At 33.5% G+C, this 25,000-nt stretch overlaps 1 protein-coding gene across 1 annotated transcript in view; it reads right to left on the bottom strand.

Moving 5' to 3' along the window:
• Positions 1–1,350: 1,350 nt before the first annotated feature.
• Positions 1,351–25,000, bottom strand: part of LOC135213027 (UDP-glucuronosyltransferase 2A3-like) — a 107,887-nt gene continuing 84,237 nt past the window's right edge. The window contains exons 3-10 of the mRNA XM_064246839.1: positions 24,008–24,138; positions 17,961–18,166; positions 17,384–17,562; positions 13,303–13,494; positions 12,772–12,909; positions 12,334–12,418; positions 7,496–7,712; positions 1,351–2,089 (exon numbers count right to left, since the gene is read on the bottom strand). Coding sequence (XP_064102909.1) covers positions 1,807–2,089; positions 7,496–7,712; positions 12,334–12,418; positions 12,772–12,909; positions 13,303–13,494; positions 17,384–17,562; positions 17,961–18,166; positions 24,008–24,138 — 1,431 coding nt within the window. The 3' untranslated portion in view covers positions 1,351–1,806. The remainder of the gene's footprint in view (positions 2,090–7,495; positions 7,713–12,333; positions 12,419–12,771; positions 12,910–13,302; positions 13,495–17,383; positions 17,563–17,960; positions 18,167–24,007; positions 24,139–25,000) is intronic.

Genomic DNA, 25,000 nt, shown 5'->3' with positions numbered 1-25,000 from the left:
TGATTAATTCGAATACCTTTCTTGTTTACGTTATGTTTACCTGCTCAGTCACCTACTTATATTTTTTATAATAAACTGTTATGCTTATGAAAATGATTTGGAGATATTTCCATGGCTTTTAGGCGAGGGATTTTTATTTTCTACCTTAAAGAAAATTGAGTCGTATAATGAAGTAATTGATATATAAAAAGGAAAAAACTGATGCGAAATGTAATGTAGATTTCGAAGGAAAGACTTTGCAGTCTAATTTCAGATTTACGTATTTATTTTGCCGGTAGAGATTGGGGTATTAATTAATGTTGGTATCGTTGGTGCTTGGTATCCCCTTAAAGTATTTGATTAATCCGTTTTAATTTAGATTTCACCAGGGGCTTCGTTTCAGTTTCTTTCAGAAAAGGAACATGTTAAAAATAATAATATTTTCAGCGTCGAAAACTTTGAGTTCTGAATAAATGTTATCAATAGTTCATTCCCGTCTCTCTCACATACCTATATCAGAATTGTCATTGATTTTTTTTTTTTTTTTTTTTCCAAAAGAGTACCGTTGTCCTTCTATATTTTGTAAATTTAGAGTTAGAGGAGTATGGTAATTATATTTACTTTTATCCAAGACAAGTTTGAGGTGAACTGAACTTCTAAACTAAGATATCTAAAGAATTTAGTTGGGTGAAGCGATTAGAGACATTGGAAAGAACTATGATTTGGTGACTGAACCTAACCGAATGTTGGGATCCCCTTTTGCATGTGCTCGCAAGATCTTTCTGAAGGGAAGATCGAGTGTTTCTGAATTGTAAATTTGACCGAGAGGGATGGGAGGGGAAGGAAGAAGAGGGGAAAGGAGAAATTCATTCTTTGGCAAAAGTATGGAATAATTTTGCTGACCATGGTTTGAAGCTTGGTGGCCGTAAGTTTAATGTAGGGTGAGTGATCCTTCGCTTTTCCCTAATTTTTTCATTTATTTTTTTTTTTCTACAGTATCTTAAGTCTCAGTTGTAACCTCTCTTTGAGCATAGTTTTTGGATATACTTTCATAGACACTTGTACTATGTTTCTTTGCATGATTATTTTTCATATCTATGAAATTTGATATACTCTATTTATAAACTTAACACATACAAATATTTGCAAACATTTGAAAAAAAATTGAAAAATATTTAATTTCATTTTTCCAGTTGAGTCGCGAAGACATGGCTAACCATTAAAACCAAAGATAATGACTATGTTTATGAAATCTTCATGTTAACAATATCCGCACTGTAAGTCACTGACCATATTTTTATAAAAGTAAAACGGCCTTTTGTAGTTAGAATATTTTAATTTTTCATGAATAATAGAAAAACAGCAGGTAAGTTAAAATTGGTAATAAATATAATTTCATTGCTAAAGAATAGATTGAATACCACCAAAGGTATGTCGTCCTTGTACTTATCTTTAAAGAAAAAAGAAAAAAAAAAGAGAGAAAACCATCGATACTATTCTAGCAACCGAATAAAATAACTTTACCGTGACTACATACTGCGAGTTACAGAGGGTCTACGTTTCTCTGGACACTAACGGACTATGTAAAACCATGGTCCTTTTCTTTTTGTTAATAATTCAATTCATACAACAGGATCAGTGAAATTCTTAATCAAAATGGCAAGTAAAACAAATCACGAAAAAAAATGCCACACTGTAATTTAGCGTAAGAAACGTTCTTCCGTCGTGAAGATACACTATACTCTAATATAAAGTTTTGTCTCTTTACAATAAAAAACATAATACGAAAGATAAATATTAATATTATTGACATTAGCATTAAAAATCCTACGAAACTTTAAGCTTTCTTTGGTGTCCGCTAGCCAGTGATCTGAATCCCTTTTTAATGGCGGGAAGCAGGTGGAAAGCGACCAAATAAAAGACGAAGACGAAAAAGGCGAAAATGTCAAGACCAAAGAACTGAACAATATTGAGATGTCTGGCGGCGAACTTAAGGTGTTCCGCCCCCTTCGTATTGATGACATGGTTGACTAACCACAGAGCTTGGTCCAGAGGGTCCTGGCTGTTGTCCCGTATAATTCTGGATTGGAGAATGGCGTTTTCCTTGTACCTGATAGGTTTAAGAGGGTCATCAGAAGTGATTTGATTTGGATGAGCATAGTCAATTTATATATATTATATATTATATATATATATATATATAATATATAGATATATAGATATATATATTATATATATATGAATAACTTGATCACGAAATTTATATAAAACTGATGCTATGTATAAATAAAGTTTTTTGCCACGAAGGAAAAATGAAAAAGCGAGATAGCCAAGTACTTTCGGTCCTGTTCGGACCCTTTACTGAGGCAAACTGATTTTACAAAGAAAAAAAAAAACCCTAGTCAAAAGGAAAGGCTTAATATACAAACTGACACTACCAGATTAGCCATAAGGGCGATTTTCACTCTACAGAGAGGAGGAGCTGCCAGAGGCTAGCCACACCTTGAAGGATACCCGCAGTAAACAAGTGATTCTTCCAGAACACAGTACATTTTGAAAAAAAACCGGGAGCGTATACAATTTAATATCATGAATTTTTACACAAATTTTCCCAACAAAAATTATTATTAATGAAAAGACGAAAAAAAATATAAATATATATATTATAGTATCGAGCAAGAGAGAGAGAGAGAGAGAATATCGAACCAGAGAGAGAGAGAGAGAGAGAGAGAGAATTATAACTATATACATGTGGACTAATTTATTAGTTGTTCATTTATTTTGAGGTCCTTCATAAACATCTTACAAATATATGGGTCCAAATGGTACATTCCCAGACTAAGATTTAGGTTGTTTTTGTTATGATTTGTATAATTGCCGATTCCAGTCAATTTCTTGAAACATAATCATTAGATCTAGCAATTACCGAGGTATCACCCCAATTAATACAATGAGATTTTTCACTCAGATGAATAAACAGTGCATTTGAAGTCTGGGCTGTTCTAACTGAATACATTATGTTGCTTTATACGTACACATAAATTTTTACATGACTGACCAACGTAAAATGAAGGGCAATCCTTACAAGGAAATTTTGTAAATGATGTTGTTATTTGTTATGGGACTATTCTTAATTAGCATATCTAATGGTATTGTTATAAGAGAACACTACATTAACATTAAACGATTTAAAGATTGATTTTATGGTTTCAAATCCACGAAAATAAGGTAAGCTAAGTACATTTTTAGGCATTTCTTTTTCATTAATAGCAACATTATAAAACTTTTGTGAGCTTTTGATACAACATAAATCAATTAAAATGAGGTGGGTAGCAGAGATCGTTTCCTATCTTTTTTATGTATTCTATTTCTTGGTCCAGATATTGTGGACTCGTGATACGCAAAGCGTGTAGGAACATAGAAGAAAAAATCTAAATTTTAATATTAAGATGGTGGCTAGAATAAAAATGTACTGTCGGCCAAAAAACTCGTGGCAGAGTTTCATAATTTTTCGTTCACCTGCTGACGCACGATTCATGCCTTATTTATCTATTTTTCTTTTCAAAGATGGAAGAAATCATGTGTAATGACGTTAAAAAACAGTCCACTGATAATCTTTAAGAACATTATGTTATCTTATTGTGTAAAACTATTTTCCATATAGCAAAATTGACGTGAACGAAACGAAGTGATAAAAAACGTCATATCACAACCATAGATATACGTTACCAAATAGATAGGAGACACCTATCACTAGTAGTATCGCATAAACAAAGTCCTTAAATTATCATTTCAATATTAAGTTGAAGGTAGTTGAACTATTCCATTTGTTAAATTTTACAGAAAACATTGGAATCTCACAAAATGCTATCAAATTTAAAAGCAAAAAGAAAAAAAAACGATATCTTAACAGTGTGAACCAGGCGACCTCACTCTATTGCTTTTGATGTTATGTGCACGGGAATCTAATGTCAATGTGTCATTTATCGGTCTAAGAAACATCCCTCGATGAGCGAGAGAATTATTGCACTGCATTCGGTGCAAGTTCCTGTTGGAGAGATATCAAGAAAGCTTAATAAACCGGAGAGAATCATACATAGAAAAATCAAAGTGTTTAAAGAACGGCAAAATTTAGAACATGGGCATAGAGGTGGAACACCTCGAAGCACCACATGAGAGCAAGACAATACAGTAGTGTAAACGTTGCTGAGCATCATTCATTTGTGAACTTTGAATTCAAGTGTCTCGTCACGACATTGCTGAACCAGGAATCATAACTAGCTCTACGCTTATGACTGGTATCTGATGAATACTTTAGATAGAAAGGAAGAGATTTTTAAATCTACACTTGAAGTCTTTGATAGTTGTCTAATGAATAAGTAAACTTATTCTTTGATGGTGGAATGAGAGGGTAATTGAGTTAGGGTTACTCTTTTTGTTTTGTTTTTTATCGGTGGCCAGTGAATACCACGGATAGGGAGGGAAACGGTTTCAATGATGCATGCATTTTTTTTCTTCAAAACCTAAAGAACACATTTCATTGGGAGATACTTTATTAACATCGGCCTAATCCTTCCATAACTCCTATACGCCACCTCCGCTCTCTTCTACATCTCAGGCGACTAGATCCGACTTCTCAGTTCTCACTACGAACTCCATCTCGTGAAAGCATCACTAATGATAACGGTTATTTTAAAATTCCCCGCACCGACAACGGACGCCTTAAAATGCATGTTTTTACAATATTTTCTGTTCAAAGAAACTTTATCTTTCATTCCACAAAATATAAGCATACACTCGTGTAACACCCTGTAGCCGTCAAAGAGCAACCCTTGATTAAAGCATTAGGGTTTTCTTGAAAAAAAATAAATAAATAAAAAAAAAACATATGAAATAGACTTAAACGAGAACGTCACCTTTCATATTTCTTATCCTTTCAGCTACTTATAATATGCTTATGGTAGTAGGTCTAGTAGTCATACATGTGAAACTAATTTGAATTAATTTCTATTTAGAAGAAATGAATAGCTACAGAAAGATCAACCTACGAAAGCTTTAAGGAAAGTAAGCCTTTCTAAATGTATTCGTCAGTTTTGAACCCCACAGCTTTCCAGGTGTCCAAATGAAAGAGGATGATATGCAAGGAATTCGATAAAAAATAAGACTGAATTATATTCGTTTGATTTTTTTTATGATTGCTTTTTTTACTTTGAATAGCTAGGTCTGAGTTAATTATGTTAAGCAATTATGAAAAGGATAAGAAGAAAGGCGAACATGGCTAATAAAACAAGAATAACGGGAATAGTCAAATAAAGCAGATTAATATATATATATATATATATATATATATATATATATTGTCGATTTAAATATTCATTAATATTACGTATCCGAGAGAGTATGCTACTGAAAATAGGCCTAGGCTAATCAAGTGGGAAAATCAGAAGTCCAATTTAGGCCCACTAAATGTGTCATGCAAATTATTTTATTGATCAAAGGACAGAATTATTTTAACTAAACATCATTTTCAAAGAATGTTAACGCCTTGATGTATTATTTATCGGCTGTAGGAGACGAAATGACAACACCCTAGTGCAGTACGATATGTTGAGTCAAGAATCGAGCGGCAAGTAAAGCCAACTTCAAAATCTTTGTATGCTGTCACGAAGCTAGAGTTGAGCTTAAATTAGAAATCGTGGACCCATCGGTATACATTTTCCTTACTTTGCAAAATAAATGTCTTTAATACGTTGAATAAGTCTACTCAATTCTAATGTAATTTATTTCAAGTATAGCACCTTTGAAAGGAAATGTTATTTATTGTTAGTAAATAATCTGGCACCTGCATATGGCAATATTTCCATAACGAACAATGAATTAAGAAACTACGCCAATTCTTCGTTGGCCGTCTGTACATATGTTAAATTATTTGTGGGTTTTCTATGAATACTGAATTTGCATTGGAAAGATTCTCTGTATTAATACATCTAGGAAAGGGATGACATTGTTATTTTCAATTTCAACAGTGAATTTTATGGATGGCACTAAATTATTCAATTTAGACAGTAAATCATTTACATCGATACCACCAGGTAAGACTACTACTAAGATATCATCGACATATCGGTACCATTTTAAGGGGATAAGTGTGACATTTGGGAGGTGTTGTCTCTCAAAAAATTCCATATATAAGTTTGAAAGGAGAGGTGATAAAGCTCACAAAAAGTTATATAATGTTGCTATTAATGAAAAAGAAATGCCTAAAAATGTACTTAGCTTACCTTATTTTCGTGGATTTGAAATCATAAAATCAATATTTAAATCGTTTAATGTTAATGTAGTGTTCTCTTATAACAATACCATTAAAGATATGCTAATTAAGAATAGTCCCGTAACAAATAACAACATCATTTACAAAATTCCTTGTAAGGATTGCCCTTCGTTTTACGTTGGTCAGTCAAGTAAAAATTTATGTGTACGTATAAAGCAACATATGTATTCAGTTAGAACAGCCCAGACTTCAAATGCACTGTTTATCCATCTGAGTGAAAAATCTCATTGTATTAATTGGGGTGATACCTCGGTAATTGCTAGATCTAATGATTATGTTTCAAGAAATTGACTGGAATCGGCAATTATACAAATCACTAATAAAAACAACCTAAATCTTAGTCTGGGAATGTACCATTTCACGACCCATGGTTATATTTGTTAAGAGTGTTTATGAAGGACCTCAAAATAAATGAACAACTAATAAATTAGTCCCACATGTTTATAGTTATTATTTCTTTCTCTCTCTCTCTCTCTCTCTCTCTCTCTCTGGTTCGATATTCTCTCTCCCTCTTTCTCTTGCTCGATATATATATATTTATATTTTCTTGCGTCTTTTCATTGATAATAATTTTTGTTGGGAAAATTTGTGTAAAAATTCATGATATTAAATTGTATATGCTCCCGTTTTTTTTTTTCAAAATGTACTGTTTTCTGGAAGAATCACTTGTTTACTGCGGGTATCCTTCAAGGTGTGGCTAGCCTCTGGCAGCTCCTCCTCTCTGTAGAGTAAAAATCGCCCTTATGGCTAATCTGGTAGTGTTCAGTTTTGGTTGATATTAAGCCTTCTTTTGCCTAGTTTGTGTTCTTTGTTATATCAGTTTTGCCTCAGTAAAGGGTCCGAACAGGACCGAAAGTACTTGGCTATCTCGCTTTTTCATTTTTTCCTTCGTGGCAAAAAACCTTTATTTATACATAGCATCACGTTTTATATACTTCGTGATCAAGTTATTCATATATATATATATATATATATATATATATATATATATATTATATATATATATATATATATAATACGTACATGCATACAAACATACATACACGCACAGATATATGTGTGTATGTGTATGTGAACGTATCTCTTACAAGAAACGTGGAATAAATGTAAAATTTTGAATTTCTGGTATCTCGAAGAATGCTTTTGAATACTGACGTCATTATTAATCATCATTGACTCTCTTACCTCTGGTTGTTAAGAACTTCGACAATGGCATTGTAAATGGTGTCCTCGTCGGCGTTCTTTGAGACTCCCGTAGCAACACCCTTCTGTTTCAGTCTGACGAGGACGTCGTCTTGATCAGCAAAAACAGGCATACCCACCATGGGTACGCCGTAATGCAGCGCCTCTATAACTCCATGCATGCCACAGTGCGTGAAGAACAGTTTCGTCTTCGGGTGAGCTGTGGGAGTAAAATGAAATGCTTGACAATAGCGACAGAGATGATGGAAATTTCATTCAAAAACGCTTCCTTTAAATCGCTCTTTTCGCAGAGGGAACAGTACAGAATGCAATTCAAGAATCAGAAAGGTATAGAATGTAATTCAATAGTCAGAATAGTACAAAATAGTATTCAAGTACCAATGCAGTATATACTAAACATGATTCAAGAAACAGAACAGAACAGAACAGTACAGCATATAAGTCAAGAATCATAACAGTACGAAATATAATTTAAGAATCAGAACAAAGAAAAATATAATTCCAGGATCAGAGCAGTACAGAATGTTATTCAAGAATCAGAACAGTACATAATGTAATTCTACAATCAGAATAATACAAAATATAATTCAAGAAGCATAACAGTATAGAATCTGATTAAAGGCTCAGAATAATACGTACAAAATATTATTCAAGATTCAGAATATAACCCAAGAATTAGAGTGGAGTATTTTTTTGCACAACAATACATATATTTTCTATAGGAAATAGAGGAGTATTTCCTTGTACAACTATACATATATTTTTATAAAAAATACTTTTAGGAACTCAAATTATGCAAAGTTCAGTAGCATCCAAGATATGAAAAAAAGGGGTTTTTCTACTTGAAGGTTTGAGATGGGTACAAATTCCTTATGCATTCAACATCACAGGCAACTCTTTAAAATCTGCTTGTGTGTGTACGATCTACAGCACACCTATCGGATGTGGCCCCTCTGGTCTTCCTGGGAAGGCAATACCGGGTAAGGGAAGGTTTTGGGGGAAAGAGATTGTCCTCCTCCTTATTCCTCCCTCGATAAAACTAGCCAGAGAGGGGGATAACGGCCGTGATGGAAATTGGAATGCATTCCTGGAGTACTTTGTTTGATTTTTTTATTTTATTTAGGCTAGAATCTGTGCGTTTATTCATGCATACTTTTTGGGCTTCAATAGCCTGGATATTTGACGCCAGCTTTAATATCCACAAATCAATCAAACAACCGTGCATGCTTTCAGTCATGCCTCTCGTTACTTAATTCTTTCTTACTTATTTCCATATTTAATAGCGAGATGGGCTTGCTTTTTATTTATTCAAATAAGAGTCTCTTAAGGTCGTTCATGCATGCTTTAATCAACCAATCAATCATGCATGCTTTCAGTCATGACTTCATACTTCTCGTTGCTTCGTTCTTTCTTATATTTATTACTTGATGGGCTTGACTGTTCTGTGTTATTCCATGAAGAATTCCTTGTTATTGGTTTCTCGGATTTACATAGAATAACTTTGATTACCTCTTGGAATGTCGTTATCTCTGGAGCGTTAACGCCAAGTATTATTAAAGCGTTTCCTTTATTGATCACTGTGTCTTCCTCCTTTTTTCCCCATCGTTAATAAACGTAGAATTAAAATGTATCGAAATAGAGTATTTCGAGAATGATCATAGTATCGCATAATCAGTTGTCGGCGCAATATATCCATGTATGATTTAATCATTGATAAATTATAGATCTGAATTTCGGTGCTTCGTGAAAATTGGAAAGGCCAGACAAAATCTCTAGGGCAGATGGGTAATTAAGTCGCGAGGATACCAATCACAATATACTTAATAGCTGTGATTAAAAGTTAATCATCTTCATTAATGATATTCACATGTATTGGTATACAATTAATCTGAATATTTGTGGCCTCGTGACACTTAATATAGATATACAAATACCTGTTACGCAGAAAGATTAGCTTATACTCGTATAATGTTTAACTCAAGAGTCCTAGATTTAATATTGTTATCCACTCAAAGGCCATTGTCTGTTCCATCAAATTAATAACGGGAGGATCTTTACGGTGAATTATAGAATTGCAGATATGAAGTGACATATTTATATATTCATTTATGCATTTATTCACCGACTCATAGCGTTACCCAAAGTCTCTTAGTTGTGATGAATAAATATGTATATATTCATATGAGTGGTGCATGGTTCACTGTGTCCCTGGTCAGTGTCAGCTATACTGCCCTGGAGTGTATATTATTATTTTAATTAGAAATGAAATCATCATGGAAAACGCCAGCGCTGTTGAATACTATGACGGGAAACTCTCTCTCTCCTCCCCTTCCTGCATGCTGACAATTTCGTTCCTTCTTGTGACAGATGAGAGAACCGAATTCTTTCACATTATTAGATGTGGTGAATCTCCACGGAATATGAACTGATCTGGACTTGATATGTCATGAAGTTACAGCTAAGAAAAAAGATTAATTAATTTTACCCCCAGAGGGATGAAATCTTCTCCAGTGGCTTCGAATTCCACTTTCTAGAGGCAGAAATTTCATGTTTTTACGGTCGTTACGTTTAAGCTCCTCATTTAGAGTTATGAATCTCTCTCTCTCTCTCTCTCTCTCTCTCTCTCTCTCTCTCTCTCTCTCTCTCTCAAATACAAAAACATTTAACAATTAATTGTCCTAATGTTCAACACTTACTTTATTACTTTACACACACACACACACACACACACACACACAGGCATCTTATTATCTCTCATAACCTGGGAGATCTGGTTTTGGTTCAATTTCTGACTGTTAAAGGAATTACCCCAAAGTAAGAAACACATTTTGATGGGACTTTGGGAAAGTATCCATGAGGAGATGTTCTTGAAATTAATAACTTGATGGAAATTCGACGAAGGTCATAGCTGGTGGTCATAGACTTTTGGGGAATCAAAATGTTGCCTTGCCATATATAATATATATATATATATATATATATATATATATATATATATATATATATATATATATATATATCATTCGTAACTTTAATCCTTAATACCAAGCGACACTTTAAAGATGTTACATGTTATTCAATTTTTATGGTAATTTCCCAAAATAAGGGTTGCCTACGAGTGTACCAGTTGCCCGAAAAAGACTTGTTGCTATAAACAGTTTCATTAATATTAAATGGTTACGGTATTTTGGCTGTGCTCGTTCTGAAACTTGTATTTGCTTCGCTAGTTATTGCCAGTATTCCCAATGGAATTCAATCCATCCGTTATAGAAATCATGTCTTGACAAATCATTTAATGACTGAATATTTTTTTTTTTATTTCAGGCGGGGTTGGTGAAGTCTGCCACGCTTGAATGATATATATGTGGCTCAAGAACCTCCTGGAGCCGTTTGTTACAAGAAAGCACCAACAAAGGCACCTTGCCTTGGACACAGGTAAGTGTTGAAATGCAGAATCAACTTTCTTCGTCATTTCTGTTGTTGTTGTTGTTTTTTAATAGCAAATACATGTATTTATATGTACATATACGTATTAGTGCAGAAAGTTTGAATGAAGGGTATAAGGATATCCACTGGAAATTGTCTTAAGATAATAGTACTGACTGAGGTCCATGAAAGAATTTTTTTAATGTAACACAAATATAATGTATACACACACACACACACATACATACATACATATATATATATATATATATATATTATATATATGTATATATATATATATAGATATAAATATATATATATATATATATATATATATATATATATATATATATATATATATATATATATATATATAGTTATATATATATTATATAATATTATATATATATATAATATATATATATATATATATATATATATATTATATAAATATAGTATTATCAAGAATTCTTTCATGGTCCTCAGTCAGTGTTATTATCTTAAGACATTGGATATCCCTATATCCTTCTTTCAAACTTTCTGGAGTTTAAATTTTATTCCCATTTCCGCGGGTGTGAAATCAATAAATTACTGATTGCCTTCCAGCTTAGATCTATCTAACTTTATTGACTAGACATCGATAATAGGATTATTGCCGAACCCTTTTTTATCGCTGCTTAAGGATTAATAACAAACGCTGTATCCGAACTAATTATAGACTTACACTCCTGGCAGGATTTAAAATTATAAATGGGATTTTGCATCTCTTGTTTTTTTTTCTTTCATTTATTTTTTACTACTTTATTGTCATGAAGTCAATTGATTTTAATTTGGGTCATAAACATATTCATGAAAGAATGTTGTGCTTTGGTTTGAACACAGTCATGTAATTTTATTTGAGACTCGTTATGATGAATTTGTCATCATGACTCATAATTGATAACAAAGATGTTATGATTTTCGTACTTACAGTATTTGGTACTTATATATTAGTGTAGCCCCTTCCCCGAAGGGAGGGGAGGGGGTTAATGCCATCAGTACTTCTCACACGTTGAGCCATAAACATTGCGTTTGCAGCATTCACTTATTAACCTTTAATCTACCTCCATTCCGGCTTCAATCTTGTTGTCAGACCTCTCCAACTCTTACTTATTTTAATTGTTAGTGCAAATGTCGGGTTCTAACCGATACTTCTTAGCGCAACTGTGGTGTTTTCTCCCAGTTCCACCTTTAGATCCTTGTATATCGTCTCCTTTATTATCAGGAATTATATTGCAGTACTACATCTTCAACTCGCCGTTTTCACTGTCTTAAACACTCAATTACTCTAAATGTACCATTGTTTCTCTTGACAGTCCAAATTTCATAAAACATAAACATCAGACGAGACTCACCTAAAACATCTTGTTGAGGCACCCAGTTTACGATTTTAACGTTGGGTGGGGGTTTGGCGTAGCTTCCTTCCAGTTTCATCAACACCTAGTAGAAGAAGACGAAGGACGGGATGTTACTTGAATTATTTTTATTCGTTATTTTACAATTCCTTCCCAAAGTATCTAGTTCTTTGGTCTTGATAAATGTACATGTTCAAACACAACTTTGGTTAATGGCTGTTGTTATCAGTATCATAACTTTACTTTTCTAAGTTACTCCGTCTTCGAATTAGGCATTTATGTATTAATTAGTTATTTACAAACTCTTCTGTTATGAGATCTGCGACTACTAAACCTAAACGTCACTGTTCCTCTGTCAGGGAATTTTGTGGAATACCTACAAAAGTTGATGCACTTAGGAGGTAAATAACTTCATTCCCAAATGCTCTCTCTTCTTACCCTTTGATTAAGCCTTCCGAAGGCTCCCATGAAGGCTTTCAGAGTCGATACAGGAACCACTCTGGAGTTGAAGATGAATCCCATTGTGAACAGCACGATTCCAGCATCTCCAGATCCTGCGACAAATTCCTCCAGGTCCTGGAAAAGAATTTTTTTTTTTTTTTTTTTTTTTTTTAATATTTTATATTTTTTTTTTTTGGAAATTTTGTCGAACCCCTTGGATGAGTAATTATGACATCTGGTATTTTATTGTATAGGAAAAAGGTCTAGGTATGTTTCGTTTTGATATGCTTTCATCGAGAATATAGGCTTAGTAAGCCTGTAAAATAAAAGAAAAAATCTTGATTCGGTTGTCTAAGAAAATGAAAAATGAGTTTAGTTCATAACTACATATTTTTGTGTTAAATAGAATGGATTTATATCAGACCTAATTCCTTGTTGTATCATATATCCGATTTTGCACGGAATGAAAATATCTAGCAAAAATTTATATATGATATCCTGAGGCACAAATAACTGGAAATTACTTACCTGCGGCAGAGGCTTAGGCTTGTGTATTTGCATCCCTCCCACATTGATAAAAGAGGGTGGGAGCAAACGTGGGTAGTCTACTGTAGGGTGCGAATTGATAAGCAGTCCAGAGAGATTAGCCAGCAAGGTTGACGGGTAAGGAGTGCCAGGCAAATAAGTCTGGATTTTATGGTTTGTGATGAAGAACTGTACCTGAAAGGGAAACCAGCGGAGTCAGTGTCGTTTAATAAATGTTTAAAACTACGAAGGGAAAATAATAGTTGCAAGAGATTTTTCATGTTCAATATGTTTTTGAAGTTTTTTTGACTTACGCGAAATGGATTGATTTCAAGATTGGCCAGACAGTTCCTGAGAACAATTGAAGCCCAATGTACAACATTAGAAGTATTTATGAATTGTAAATAAAATTCAGGTTCTAGAACTTAAAAGGTCATATGTTGGAATATGATTGTTTGTCATTCCTGACGAGCTCCTGTAAATAATGAAAAGAGGAGAGCAACTCGATTTGTAAGAAAACTAACAAAGAGATGAATGTCAGTATAAAGATGGGAAAAACAGAACCAGAGGAATTCCGTTTAATGCAGGTAAGACAGTAAAAAAAAAGGAAAAAGAAGTTAAAATGCTCAGATAAGCAACTGTTGAGGAATAAGTCAGTAAAATGAAGAGAAATGAACGGTGTTTTTTGAAGTAATATTACAGCCTCCGTCGCACCCATAATCATTACTGTCCGTAACACTACTATTAAGACTGTCATGATTTCACAGTTAGGAGAATGATAGAGATCTGAGACTGAGCACTGTGGCATAACGACCGCTAAAGATGGACATTTATACAGACCCTGTGAATTTAGCAGCATGCAAAAATGAATAGCTTGAATTCATAATTTATAGAAAGGAAAATACCTCTTAGATATTAATGTTTTCCTAGGATTTGTGATTATATAACCATTCAAAATTATTATTATTATATTTGTTTTGCCAATTCATGGTCAGGACAATTAGAGAAATCTCTGGTGGCTTGTGATAATAACTTCCTGGTTTAATTGAATGCTTAAACAACAACGGGAATCAGTCACCTTCATTTAACTTTCCATTCGAGGTTGAAATTAATTTTGGCTTCGTATCTACAACTTTGATGTTATTTTTGAGGAAAATAATTGATACTGCGATTTTTCTGTGTGCTTGGATCCTACCCTAATTGGAGGTCATCAGAGAAACGTTTACTAACATGTAAGAATATTTGAAAGTTATCCAATCTTCACGTCAATTTACTGTATAATGGTTTAAGGATTATTGTCTTGCTCTTTACTCCCAAAATTATTCTTTGTGATTTATATTAGTTTTGGTGGGACATTTCGGTATGTTTAAAAATACGCATAAAATACTCCTAGGAAACTGCTGGCGTCGTGCTTTTCTTTGTCCTTTCCCGTATTAGGTTAGGGTAATGAAGACTTCATGAAATACATATCTAGTGTTCTTAAGGAAACGGTTCTCGAGGAGAGTGGCTCCTGACCGATTATGAATTCCATATCAGAGCCGGACCATTTAATTGGGTCGGGACGAGAGTTCGTTGCTCGCAATTAAAGCGTTTCTGCTCTCAATAAAATCTTATTATGAAACGAATTTTATAAGCTTTGAAACATTATTCTGAATTTTTTGAAAGCAGTTACTGGTAAGCATGAAAAAAAAAAATGATATATATATACATATATATATATATATAATATATATATATATATATATACATATTACATATACATATATATTATATATATATATATTATGTATATTTATATATATATATATATATATATATATATATATATATATCAATTTTTTCATGCTTACCAGTAACTGCTTTCAAAAAATTCAGAACAATCTTTCAAAGCTTATAAAATTAGTTTCGTAATTAGATTTTACTGAGAGCAGAAACGCTTTAATTGCGAGCAACGAACTCTCGTCCCGACCCAATTAAATGGTCCGGCTCTGATATGGAATTCATAATCGGTCAGGAGCCACTCTTCTCGAGAACCGTTTCCTCTAGAACACTAGATATGTATTTCATGAAGTCTTCATTACCCTAACCTAATATGGGAAAGGAAAAAAGCATGACGCCAGCAATAATGATGGTTTTATAAATTTCGTAAAGCTGTTTCCTAGGTGTATTTTATGCGTATTTTTAAATATACTGAAATGTCCCACCAAAACTAGTATAAATCACAAAGAATAATTTTGGGAGTAAAGAGCAAGACAATAATCCTTAAACCATTATACAGTAAATTGACGTGAAGATTGGATAACTTTCAAATATTCTTACATGTTAGAAAACGTCTCTCTGATAACCTCCAATTAGGGTAGGATCCAAGCACACAGAAAAATCGCTGTATATATTATTTTCCTCTAAAATACCATTAAAGTTGTAGATACGAAGCCAAAAGAATCTTAAGTTAAGCCTGCAGTGCGCAGAGTGAGGTGCACTGTATTCTTCTTCTTTACCTTCAGCTTTTCCCATCTATATATATCATGTGTAAAAGGCCCATTAAAACACTCTTGTTTGAAGCTTTAATGGGCCTTTTACACTTGAGACGTATCTTGTTTTAACAAAACAATTTAGTATTCACAAACACACACACACACACATATATATATATATATATAAATATATATGTGTGTGTGTTAGTGTGTGTTTGTGAATACTAAATTTTTTTGCTAAAACAAGATACGTCTCAAGTGTAAAAGGCCCATTAAAGCTTCAAACAAGAGTGTTTTAATGGGCCTTTTACACATGATATATATAGATGGGAAAAGCTGAAGGTAAAGAAGAAGAATACAGTGCACCTCACTCTGCGCACTGCAGGCTTAACTTAAGATTCTTTGCAGTATCCCTTCAGACACCCGTAGCTGCAACCCCTCTCATTCCTTTTACTGGATCTCCGTTCATATTCTCTTTCTTCCATCTTACTGTCTGCCCTCTCCTAACAATTGTTCCATAGTACAACTGCGAGGTTTTCCTCTTGTTCCACCTTTCAAACCCTTTTACTCTCAGTGTCCTTTTCAGAGCTGAGTGACCTCACAGGTCCCAGTACTTGTTCTGGCCCAGATTTGATATTCCATTCCAAAATGATTGTACAGATTTGGCACCAATTCCAGAGGGATTAATGCTAATGATTCACAACCCAGGGAATTAAATTATAAATGTCTTAAAGCCATCGAGAAGCATGAATATTTTAATTTCCTCTATTTAATTGCTTATCTGTTTTTGTTCTAAACATTGTTTAAAATTCATAATTGGCATCCCACATCAAGCAAAGAAAAAAAGATATTGGCCAAAACTCATTATACACGCCAGCATGAATATATATTTTCCATTATTACCAAGTCGGGGCACTTTGCAACTATCAGGGGATTATGGCGTGAAGTTGAAGAATACATGCCGGAATTAGCATAATTCCACCATGCAAGCTCATTAAGTTTCCAAGAGATAATTAAATACATAATTGATTCAAGGCAAATTCGGCGTGCAAGCGATCAGCTTAAATAATGACCAAAGCGAGAGATTCCATGAGCCGCCTGGCGAATGAATGATTTTTTGAGTTAAGCCTCTGGAGCAGATAGATAAGGTTATATTAATTATTTTTAGAATCTCTCTCTCTCTCTCTCTCTCTCTCTCGTCGAAAGGTTACGTAGACAAATCATGCACTAGAGTTATTTTTTGTGCTTACAGAATCGATTATGTAGATGTTATACATTACGATAGATCAAGTGTTCATGTCATTTATATTATATATGTGTGTGTGTGTATGTGTAGTGTGTATATATGAACACACACACACACACACACACACACACATATATATATATATATATATATATATATATATATATATATATGATATAGTATATATATATATATATATATATATATGTGTGTGTGTGTGTGTGTGTGTGTGTGTGTGTGTGTGTATAATTACGTATATATAACAGTGCTGTTTTGTGGCAGTTTCTTGAGAAATCCAGATACCACTCTCTCTCTCTCTCTCTCTCTCTCTCTCTCTCTCTCTCTCTCTCTCGTCATCATATACCTGCATGACAATGTGGCTTGCTATCGCCAAGAAGTGGTTGAATATTCTCTGGGAGAAGGACATGGAGTCTTCGTAGTGCGAGAGGATAAGAGGCACCGCCGAAGGTGGACAGAAGGCTGTGGTGTACTGGGGCTCTCCCCCAGCGAAAGTGAAGGCCCAGTACCCAATGGTTGCAAGGCCTGTGGGGATATGAATCACATATGGTTATGATTTACTTGACGTTAGTCATTTCAAAAACGAGAGGAAAGAACAAATATGTTGCGTTAACTGGTAATGTTAATTTCATTATTAGTTAAGTTCTCATTCGGTGTATATATATATATATATATATATATATATATATATATATATATATATATATATATATATCAAGAGCAGTTTGTAACTCTATTCACAAATTTTCTCTTCTGGGTTGGATGGTTTTATGAAATGGACATTTTTATTAACTCATAAATTGTTCTACGTTACTGGATATCAGTTTCAAATCATGAGCTTTTTCCAGCATACACTCATTCAAGTTACACTTTCTGACATGAAAGAAACGCAACATACTCATCGGAAGTTTAATCATTCTCACCCAGATCATGAGCTAATCCCAAACTGCATTCGTTGTAGATCAAATCGACAATCGCCACGTCGAACTTCCGTTGTCTAAGATAACTCCTCAAAGACTCAGCTTCGAATAAGGTCTGACAGAAAGCGTCGATGGTGAGGAAAGCGTCCACTGGCAGAGCCGTCCAGTGAGTTCCTTTATTCCACATGAGGCTTTGCGGCATCAGGAAGCTGTGAATAAAAATTGCGGGTTAAATTCGAAAGTTGTGATCCTTCTCAGAAGCATGTCCACAGGTGGATTCGATTCCCCCTCTCAATCCTCTCCCCCCGCAATCAAGCCCAGGGTGAGCGGGGAAGAAGGGTGTTTGCTGGTGGTGGGGGGGTTGGGGGGGAGGTTGCCTAAGGATTTGATATGAGACGTGATTGATTGATTTATTAATTCTTACTGGCGTCGCAACGACGAGGTTATTCACGCCGTATGAGACGTGAATGTGGAATTGTGTTTGCGGGCACTAAAATGTGAATCAGTTTTAAATCCATATAGGGGGAGTTACGTGGTTGGGTTAACATTGCTTCTTTAATTATTTATTTATTTGTTCATTTCTTTTTTATATTGCGTGGAAGCTGGGGATAAAGTTTTACGAAAGATTCAATAAAATGAATGGCATTTCTTTTAACAACTCGAAAATACTAATTAAGATTGGATTTACAAAAACCACTGAGAGTACCCTCAAGTGTAAAAAAAGGAGATAATTTTAAAAATATAAGCAATTATTATACAACTACCAAAATAATAGATAAGAGCATTTATAAAAAATTCCAGTCATTGACTTTTTCAGATAAAGAATAAGATATCGAGTACAATATCCATCATCATGTAACATCCTATATCCAGAACCGCTTTAAGATTTGAGGGATATGACGTCAGGGCAGTATCTTACAGCCTTATCATAAATGGATTTTCATGCGGTAAGACTTGATTTTCTTTTTGGTAGCATTCAGTCAGTATATACTGTAAACTCCCTCTATGGTTAGAGATAGATTACGTAATGGGAGAAGCGACGGCAGGGAGGAAAAGGCATCCGAATCCATTAGGCAGGATTGAAAACCCGTGTCTGTTTAATGGCCGCCTTTGTCAGTGCGAGAACTTCTTCCAGCGATGTGTGTGTATGTGTGTGTTTGTGTATGTGTGTTCCTGTGTGCGTGCTTACGACCTTGCTGGGTGTATGCGTGCCATATAGACCACTTTTTTTAAATCGATAAACAAAATATTTTTGCAGGTTTTGCTTGTGAACTGTTTACAAAAAAAATTTCGGAATCATTAATTCCTACCTCGTTGGATTTAAGTGAATGTGAAAATTACATGTATTCCGCGTTCATTTGAATAGGAATTCATGCAGTATATCATTTATGTTATCTACATAATTGATTATGACGCTTTCGTTTTAAATGGTAAAATTTACATTATTTAAGGTTTCTATGGGCAAATATGAAGTGGACTTAATACGAAATATTTGTACAGTAATTTAAAGTTTAGCACATGTCTTATGATGACGTTTTTATTTAAAATAAAATGGAAACGTTTACACCATCAACGGTAACTTTGGTCAGAAGTCAGGTAGATACAACTAACACATCATGAAAAATTTATTTGCTCAAATGTCGAGTAGATTAAACTAACCGGAATTTATTGTCTTTGTTAAGGGTTTATATGTATTTAATAATACACCCAATACCAGTAGTTGAATCTTCAATACAATAACTATTGTTTTTATTTCATTTCTTTCACAATTAACTGTTTTAACTCAAGTAACACATCACGAGGGGTATAAATTCCGGAAACGAATTCCGCAGGTATGTAATTGAGAACCGAACCGGAAATATTAGGGAAAGAAATTCTGTAAACCAGCCGCATTTTCCAAACCTTTTTTGAAAGAGCAAAAGAAAGCTGAGGGGAAATGTTTCCTTAATTGCTTCGGGTTTTAATGAATTGCGTAATATCTCCAGCGGCTGGCGCGTGAAGTTAGCCAATTGCAAAGAGTTAATGCAAAACAGATTTTGCAGGTTACCTGATTTCTTTATTTTTTGTTTTTAATAGATCATGATTCTTTTAAACACTTAAAATTTTCTCTCTTCTCTCTCTCTCTCTCTCTCAATGAAGCTAGCCGATCAAACCGCCATTCTTAATCGTTATTTCGTAGTATTTACGATAGTAATTTTCTGTTTCTTGATCATTGATTCTTTTATATATATATATATATATTATATATATATATATAATATATATATATATATACTATATATATATATATATATATATATATATATATATATAGAGAGAGAGAGAGAGAGAGAGAGAGAGAGAGAGAGAGAGAGAGGGGTTGGATTGTGGAAATGTCTTGCATTATTACGATTGCTGTAAATATTGAATTTTTTTCGTTAACTTGTGTGTGTGTGTGTGTGTATGTGTGTGTGTGTGTGTGTGTGTGTATGTATGTGTGCACACAAACACTATATATATATATATATATATATATATATAATATATATATATACATATATATATATATATATATATATATATATATATATACATATATATATATACATATATATATATATATATATATATATATATATATATATATATATATATAGTGTTCCTGACAACGTATAACGCTACTAGCGTAAGATGTTTTATTATAAACTCATGTAATTTAAAGACATTTACATATCGTACTTAGTAATCGAAATACGAATGATAGTACCCCAGATTACTTACACAGTTTAGTCTAATGTTAAATTTACGTTTTACAAGCCAAAGTTCAAACAATTCATCTTTCATTATAGTTTACTTGATTTCAGTTCCGTTAAAGCTGCTACAAGTGTTTCAGATTTCATATATTTTAGTTAAGGATGCTACTCTTACGTATGGTATACTCCGCGTCCTGCTTCCCTTCATGCAATTAATAAACACACTAAAAGCACCGTGTTCAGTACCCTCTCTTTCTCTGCTTCTCTCTCTCCCTCTCTCGTTCACGTAAGGCGATTTCATCATCTTGGTTGGTCTTACGTTGCTCAGTGTTACCGGACGCTCCTAAAAAGTACTCTGCGATCAGGGAACTTTGGAAGTCAACAAGAAAACGTAAGAAAACTAACATTGGACAGAGAGAAAACGAACCGTAATAAAACGCTTACGAAAGGAAGGGGAAACTGCTATATTCTGGTCGTGAATGTGAATGCGGCCGCAATGAAAATATATTTTCAGATCTGAAGTAAACTTGGTAAACTTAAAATGACAAAATACCGAGAGGCAACTGGGCACAGTGTGTTTGAGAAAATGAAGACTAAAATGTACAGAAAGGTTAAACAATATTATTTTGAAAATTATAGATAATCAGAGAATGGATTTACTCAAGCAGTGATAGAATGATCTTGCTGTTAGCATGGCTACTGGAATAAGTGAAAAAATGAAATGTAAGAGGAACTATGAACGAGAATGTGGATAAACAAATTTTGGACTGTGAGAAACGCCTGAGGCGGTTCTAACTTTAGGATGTAAAGGGCAGTCGTTAACTATACGGGTATGTGAGGTAAAGGGGATTGGTAAAACGAGAAATGTACACATACGACTAAGTAGTTCCAAGGGATAGCTCAGAGGAAGAGGATAAGTTATTGAAAAAGGTACATAAATTAGGTATATTATTATTATTTATTATTATTTCAGCACATGAAGCCTATTCACACGGAACAAGCACACCAAAGGGGCCATTGACTTGATATTCAAGCTTCCAAGGAGTGTTGGTTTCTACCTCCCACCGCAGACCCCACACTGCGGCAGTAACGTATTATGATACAGAGCCAGTGGTTTATCACCGACCTCGGGGAGGCGCGAACCCACGACATCTAAGCGGCATTTTACGAACACTAGCCACCATACCAGCGGACAAGGGTAAAGGGAATGGTGGACCTAATCCTAGGAAGTTCTCTGTTGAAAGTGCCTGATCGAGACCCACTTGGTTTTTTGGGTTACTGGGTTTTTTTTTTTTTTTTTGTTTACTAGACCTTTGACAGGATAGATAGCAGTGATTGCTGTCTTTTTCTTTAAGTCACCTTATTATACATATGCACATATGGTATATATATATATATATATAATTATATATATATATATATTATATATGTGTGTGTGTGTGTGTGTGTGTGTGTGTAGTGTGTATGTGTGTGTGTGTGTGTATGTATGTATGTATGTATGTATGTATGTATGTATGAACAAAAAGAATACACAATTTAACACGGTGACTTAAAAAAAAAAATCACCGCCATCTTTCCCGTCTGTGTGTTTGTGTGTTTAAGTATACATGTACATATGTCTGTGGAAATGTATATTTTTACTACGTTCCTTGTAATTGTTCAAACAAATGCAGTATTGTAGTATTCTTTAGCGTTTTCCCCGAAACAAATGAATTCCTGCCTTTCGACTGTGTCTGTTTAGCTGTTACATTGTGCCATTTATAGTTAGCGCAAACTGAATGCCGTTCTTTGTATTCCAACTAAATTTGACAACAGAGGTTTGTTTGGTAAACAGTTCCATATATATATATATTATATATATATATATATATAATAATATATATTAATAATATAATATATTCTATTATTCATTATATATATTAATTATATATTATATCTGAATATACGTATAAATTTTCACCAGCCCATGACATAGCTTAACTTATACATTTACGTTAATTACACCGAAGGACACTAGTATACCCGTGATCGGGTATCCTAGCCAGTGATCTATAGGTACCGGAAATACCCACGATCGGGTATTATAGCCAGTGATCTATAGGTACCGGAAATACGGTTGCCTCTGCTGCTAAAGGATTAAGACTTAATATCCCTTAGCCACGCCTTCTCTCTGGGGATGGTGTAATCCTCTAATTGGATTTCCATAGGATATTCGCAATCCTTGTACGGAATATCCGGTGAGGATTGTAACACCTCAATGACCGGGATATGTAGTCTAGTTATATATATATATATATATATATATATATATATATATATATATATGAATAACTTGATCACGAAGTATATAAAACGTGATGCTATGTATAAATAAAGGTTTTTTGCCACGAAGGGAAAAAAATGAAAAGCGAGATAGCCAAGTACTTTTGGTCCTGTTCGGACAGGACCGAAAGTACTTGGCTATCTCGCTTTTTCATTTTTTCCTTCGTGGCTAAAACCTTTATATATATATATATATATATATATATATATATATATATATATATATATATATATATATATATATATTATATATATATATAGTGTAGGTTTGGATCTGTGTGAAGCTTGGATTCGGATAAAAGGTTGAAATGTGAGGTATGTATTCAGAATTCTACGGTGGATGTTATGCATTAATACTTTTGTCTAAATTTTCGAATTGCCCTCGTTTGCAGTGATTTGTAATATTTAATACATAGTATTGTAAAATTACCCAATCTTTTGTAGCAAAACTAAACCCGAAAGAATTCAAGTGTTATCAATGCAGTTTTAAAATTCATAAAATTCATTTTTTTCTTGCACATTCGCTAGCGGGTGTGAATTAACCAATTAGTAAGTAAATGAGGTACGCAGTATTTAATATAAACATACCATACATACGCACACCTGGCCGTATAATTCATGCGTACACACACCTTGCCGACGTAGACAATAATTTAAAGGAAATATTAACAATAAAATCATTTAAAGTAGATAAAGACATCATGAAATGACTTCGTATTTAGATATAAACTTATTAACACACACACTTACACATACCTGGCCGTTGATGATGAGTTCATGGAAATACTGACAGTATATTGAAGAAAAATGGGTAAAGCAATAAAAATATATAAAATATGAAATGACTCCATAGTTAAATAGACGCATATACTACATGCGCACCCCTGGCCGGAGAAATATAAAGTAATGAAAATGCTGACAGTGAAATAAAATAGTATATAGGTATAGACATTCCATTGTAAAAGCCATAATATAATTGAAAAATCTTCATCTCACCTGGCTCTCTCCTCGACGGTCAGGTGAGGGATGCTCCCGTCGGTGTTATTAATTGCCATAACGTGTTCTGTGATATTCGGATGGTTGGCGGTTGGGTAGTGATGCTCATCCTTCCATCTGATGACCTCGACCTGGTTTAAGGGAGCGTGTTGGAAACGAATATGTAGGTTTTTTTTTTTTTGTTTTTTTTTCTTCTTTCTTCTTTTTTTTCATTCTCTCTCCTAGCCTCAAGTCTTTTTTCGAACGTATTTTTGATTGATTTATTAACTGAGACTTATTATTATTATTATTATTATTATTATTATTATTCACTATCTGCTACTTTACAGTTAATCCTTGGCTGCAGATCAAATTTCTTCATTATTTTATGAATTTTAAAGCTTCGTACCATTATAGTATTGCAAAGAAATTCAGAAATGTCGTGATTAAATTATAAATTGAAAATTCACAATTCGCATTATTATTATCATTAGTGAATAACCACTATTACTATTATTAGTGAATAACCACTACACTACCATTGCATCTTAACTGAACATTTACTTCCTCCATCGAAAATAAAAATAAGAAATATAAGTTTTTTCCTCTTGTTTTACAAATGTAAGAAAAGGAAGAATAGAGTGCTCACTTTCTTCAACTGTAGACTTTAGCTTGCTTTATGAATTAAGCTTTATTATTATTATTATTGATAATAAATAACTACTACCTTACAGCTGATTTTTGGCTGCACATTCAATATCTCCATTATGAATTAAAGCTGCTTATTAGTATTGCAAATAAATTCAGAAATTGTTGTATGTTAAAAATTTTTATTATTATTATTATTATTATTATTATTATTTTGTTAAAGATGATGGCCAGCATCAGTGGAATTGATTTTATATATGGTCTTTTCAATTCTTCTTATTATTCTCTTCTCATCAGGGCTGATATTTGCTAATAGCTGGCCGATGTTCATATCTCGGTGAAAGAAATGTTTTCTAAAAATATATA

The sequence above is a fragment of the Macrobrachium nipponense genome, chromosome 42, assembly GCF_015104395.2.
Source record: "Macrobrachium nipponense isolate FS-2020 chromosome 42, ASM1510439v2, whole genome shotgun sequence".
Classification (NCBI taxonomy): domain Eukaryota; kingdom Metazoa; phylum Arthropoda; class Malacostraca; order Decapoda; family Palaemonidae; genus Macrobrachium; species Macrobrachium nipponense.
Note: the sequence above shows the minus strand (reverse complement) of the source record. Positions and strands in the feature narration are given on the sequence as shown.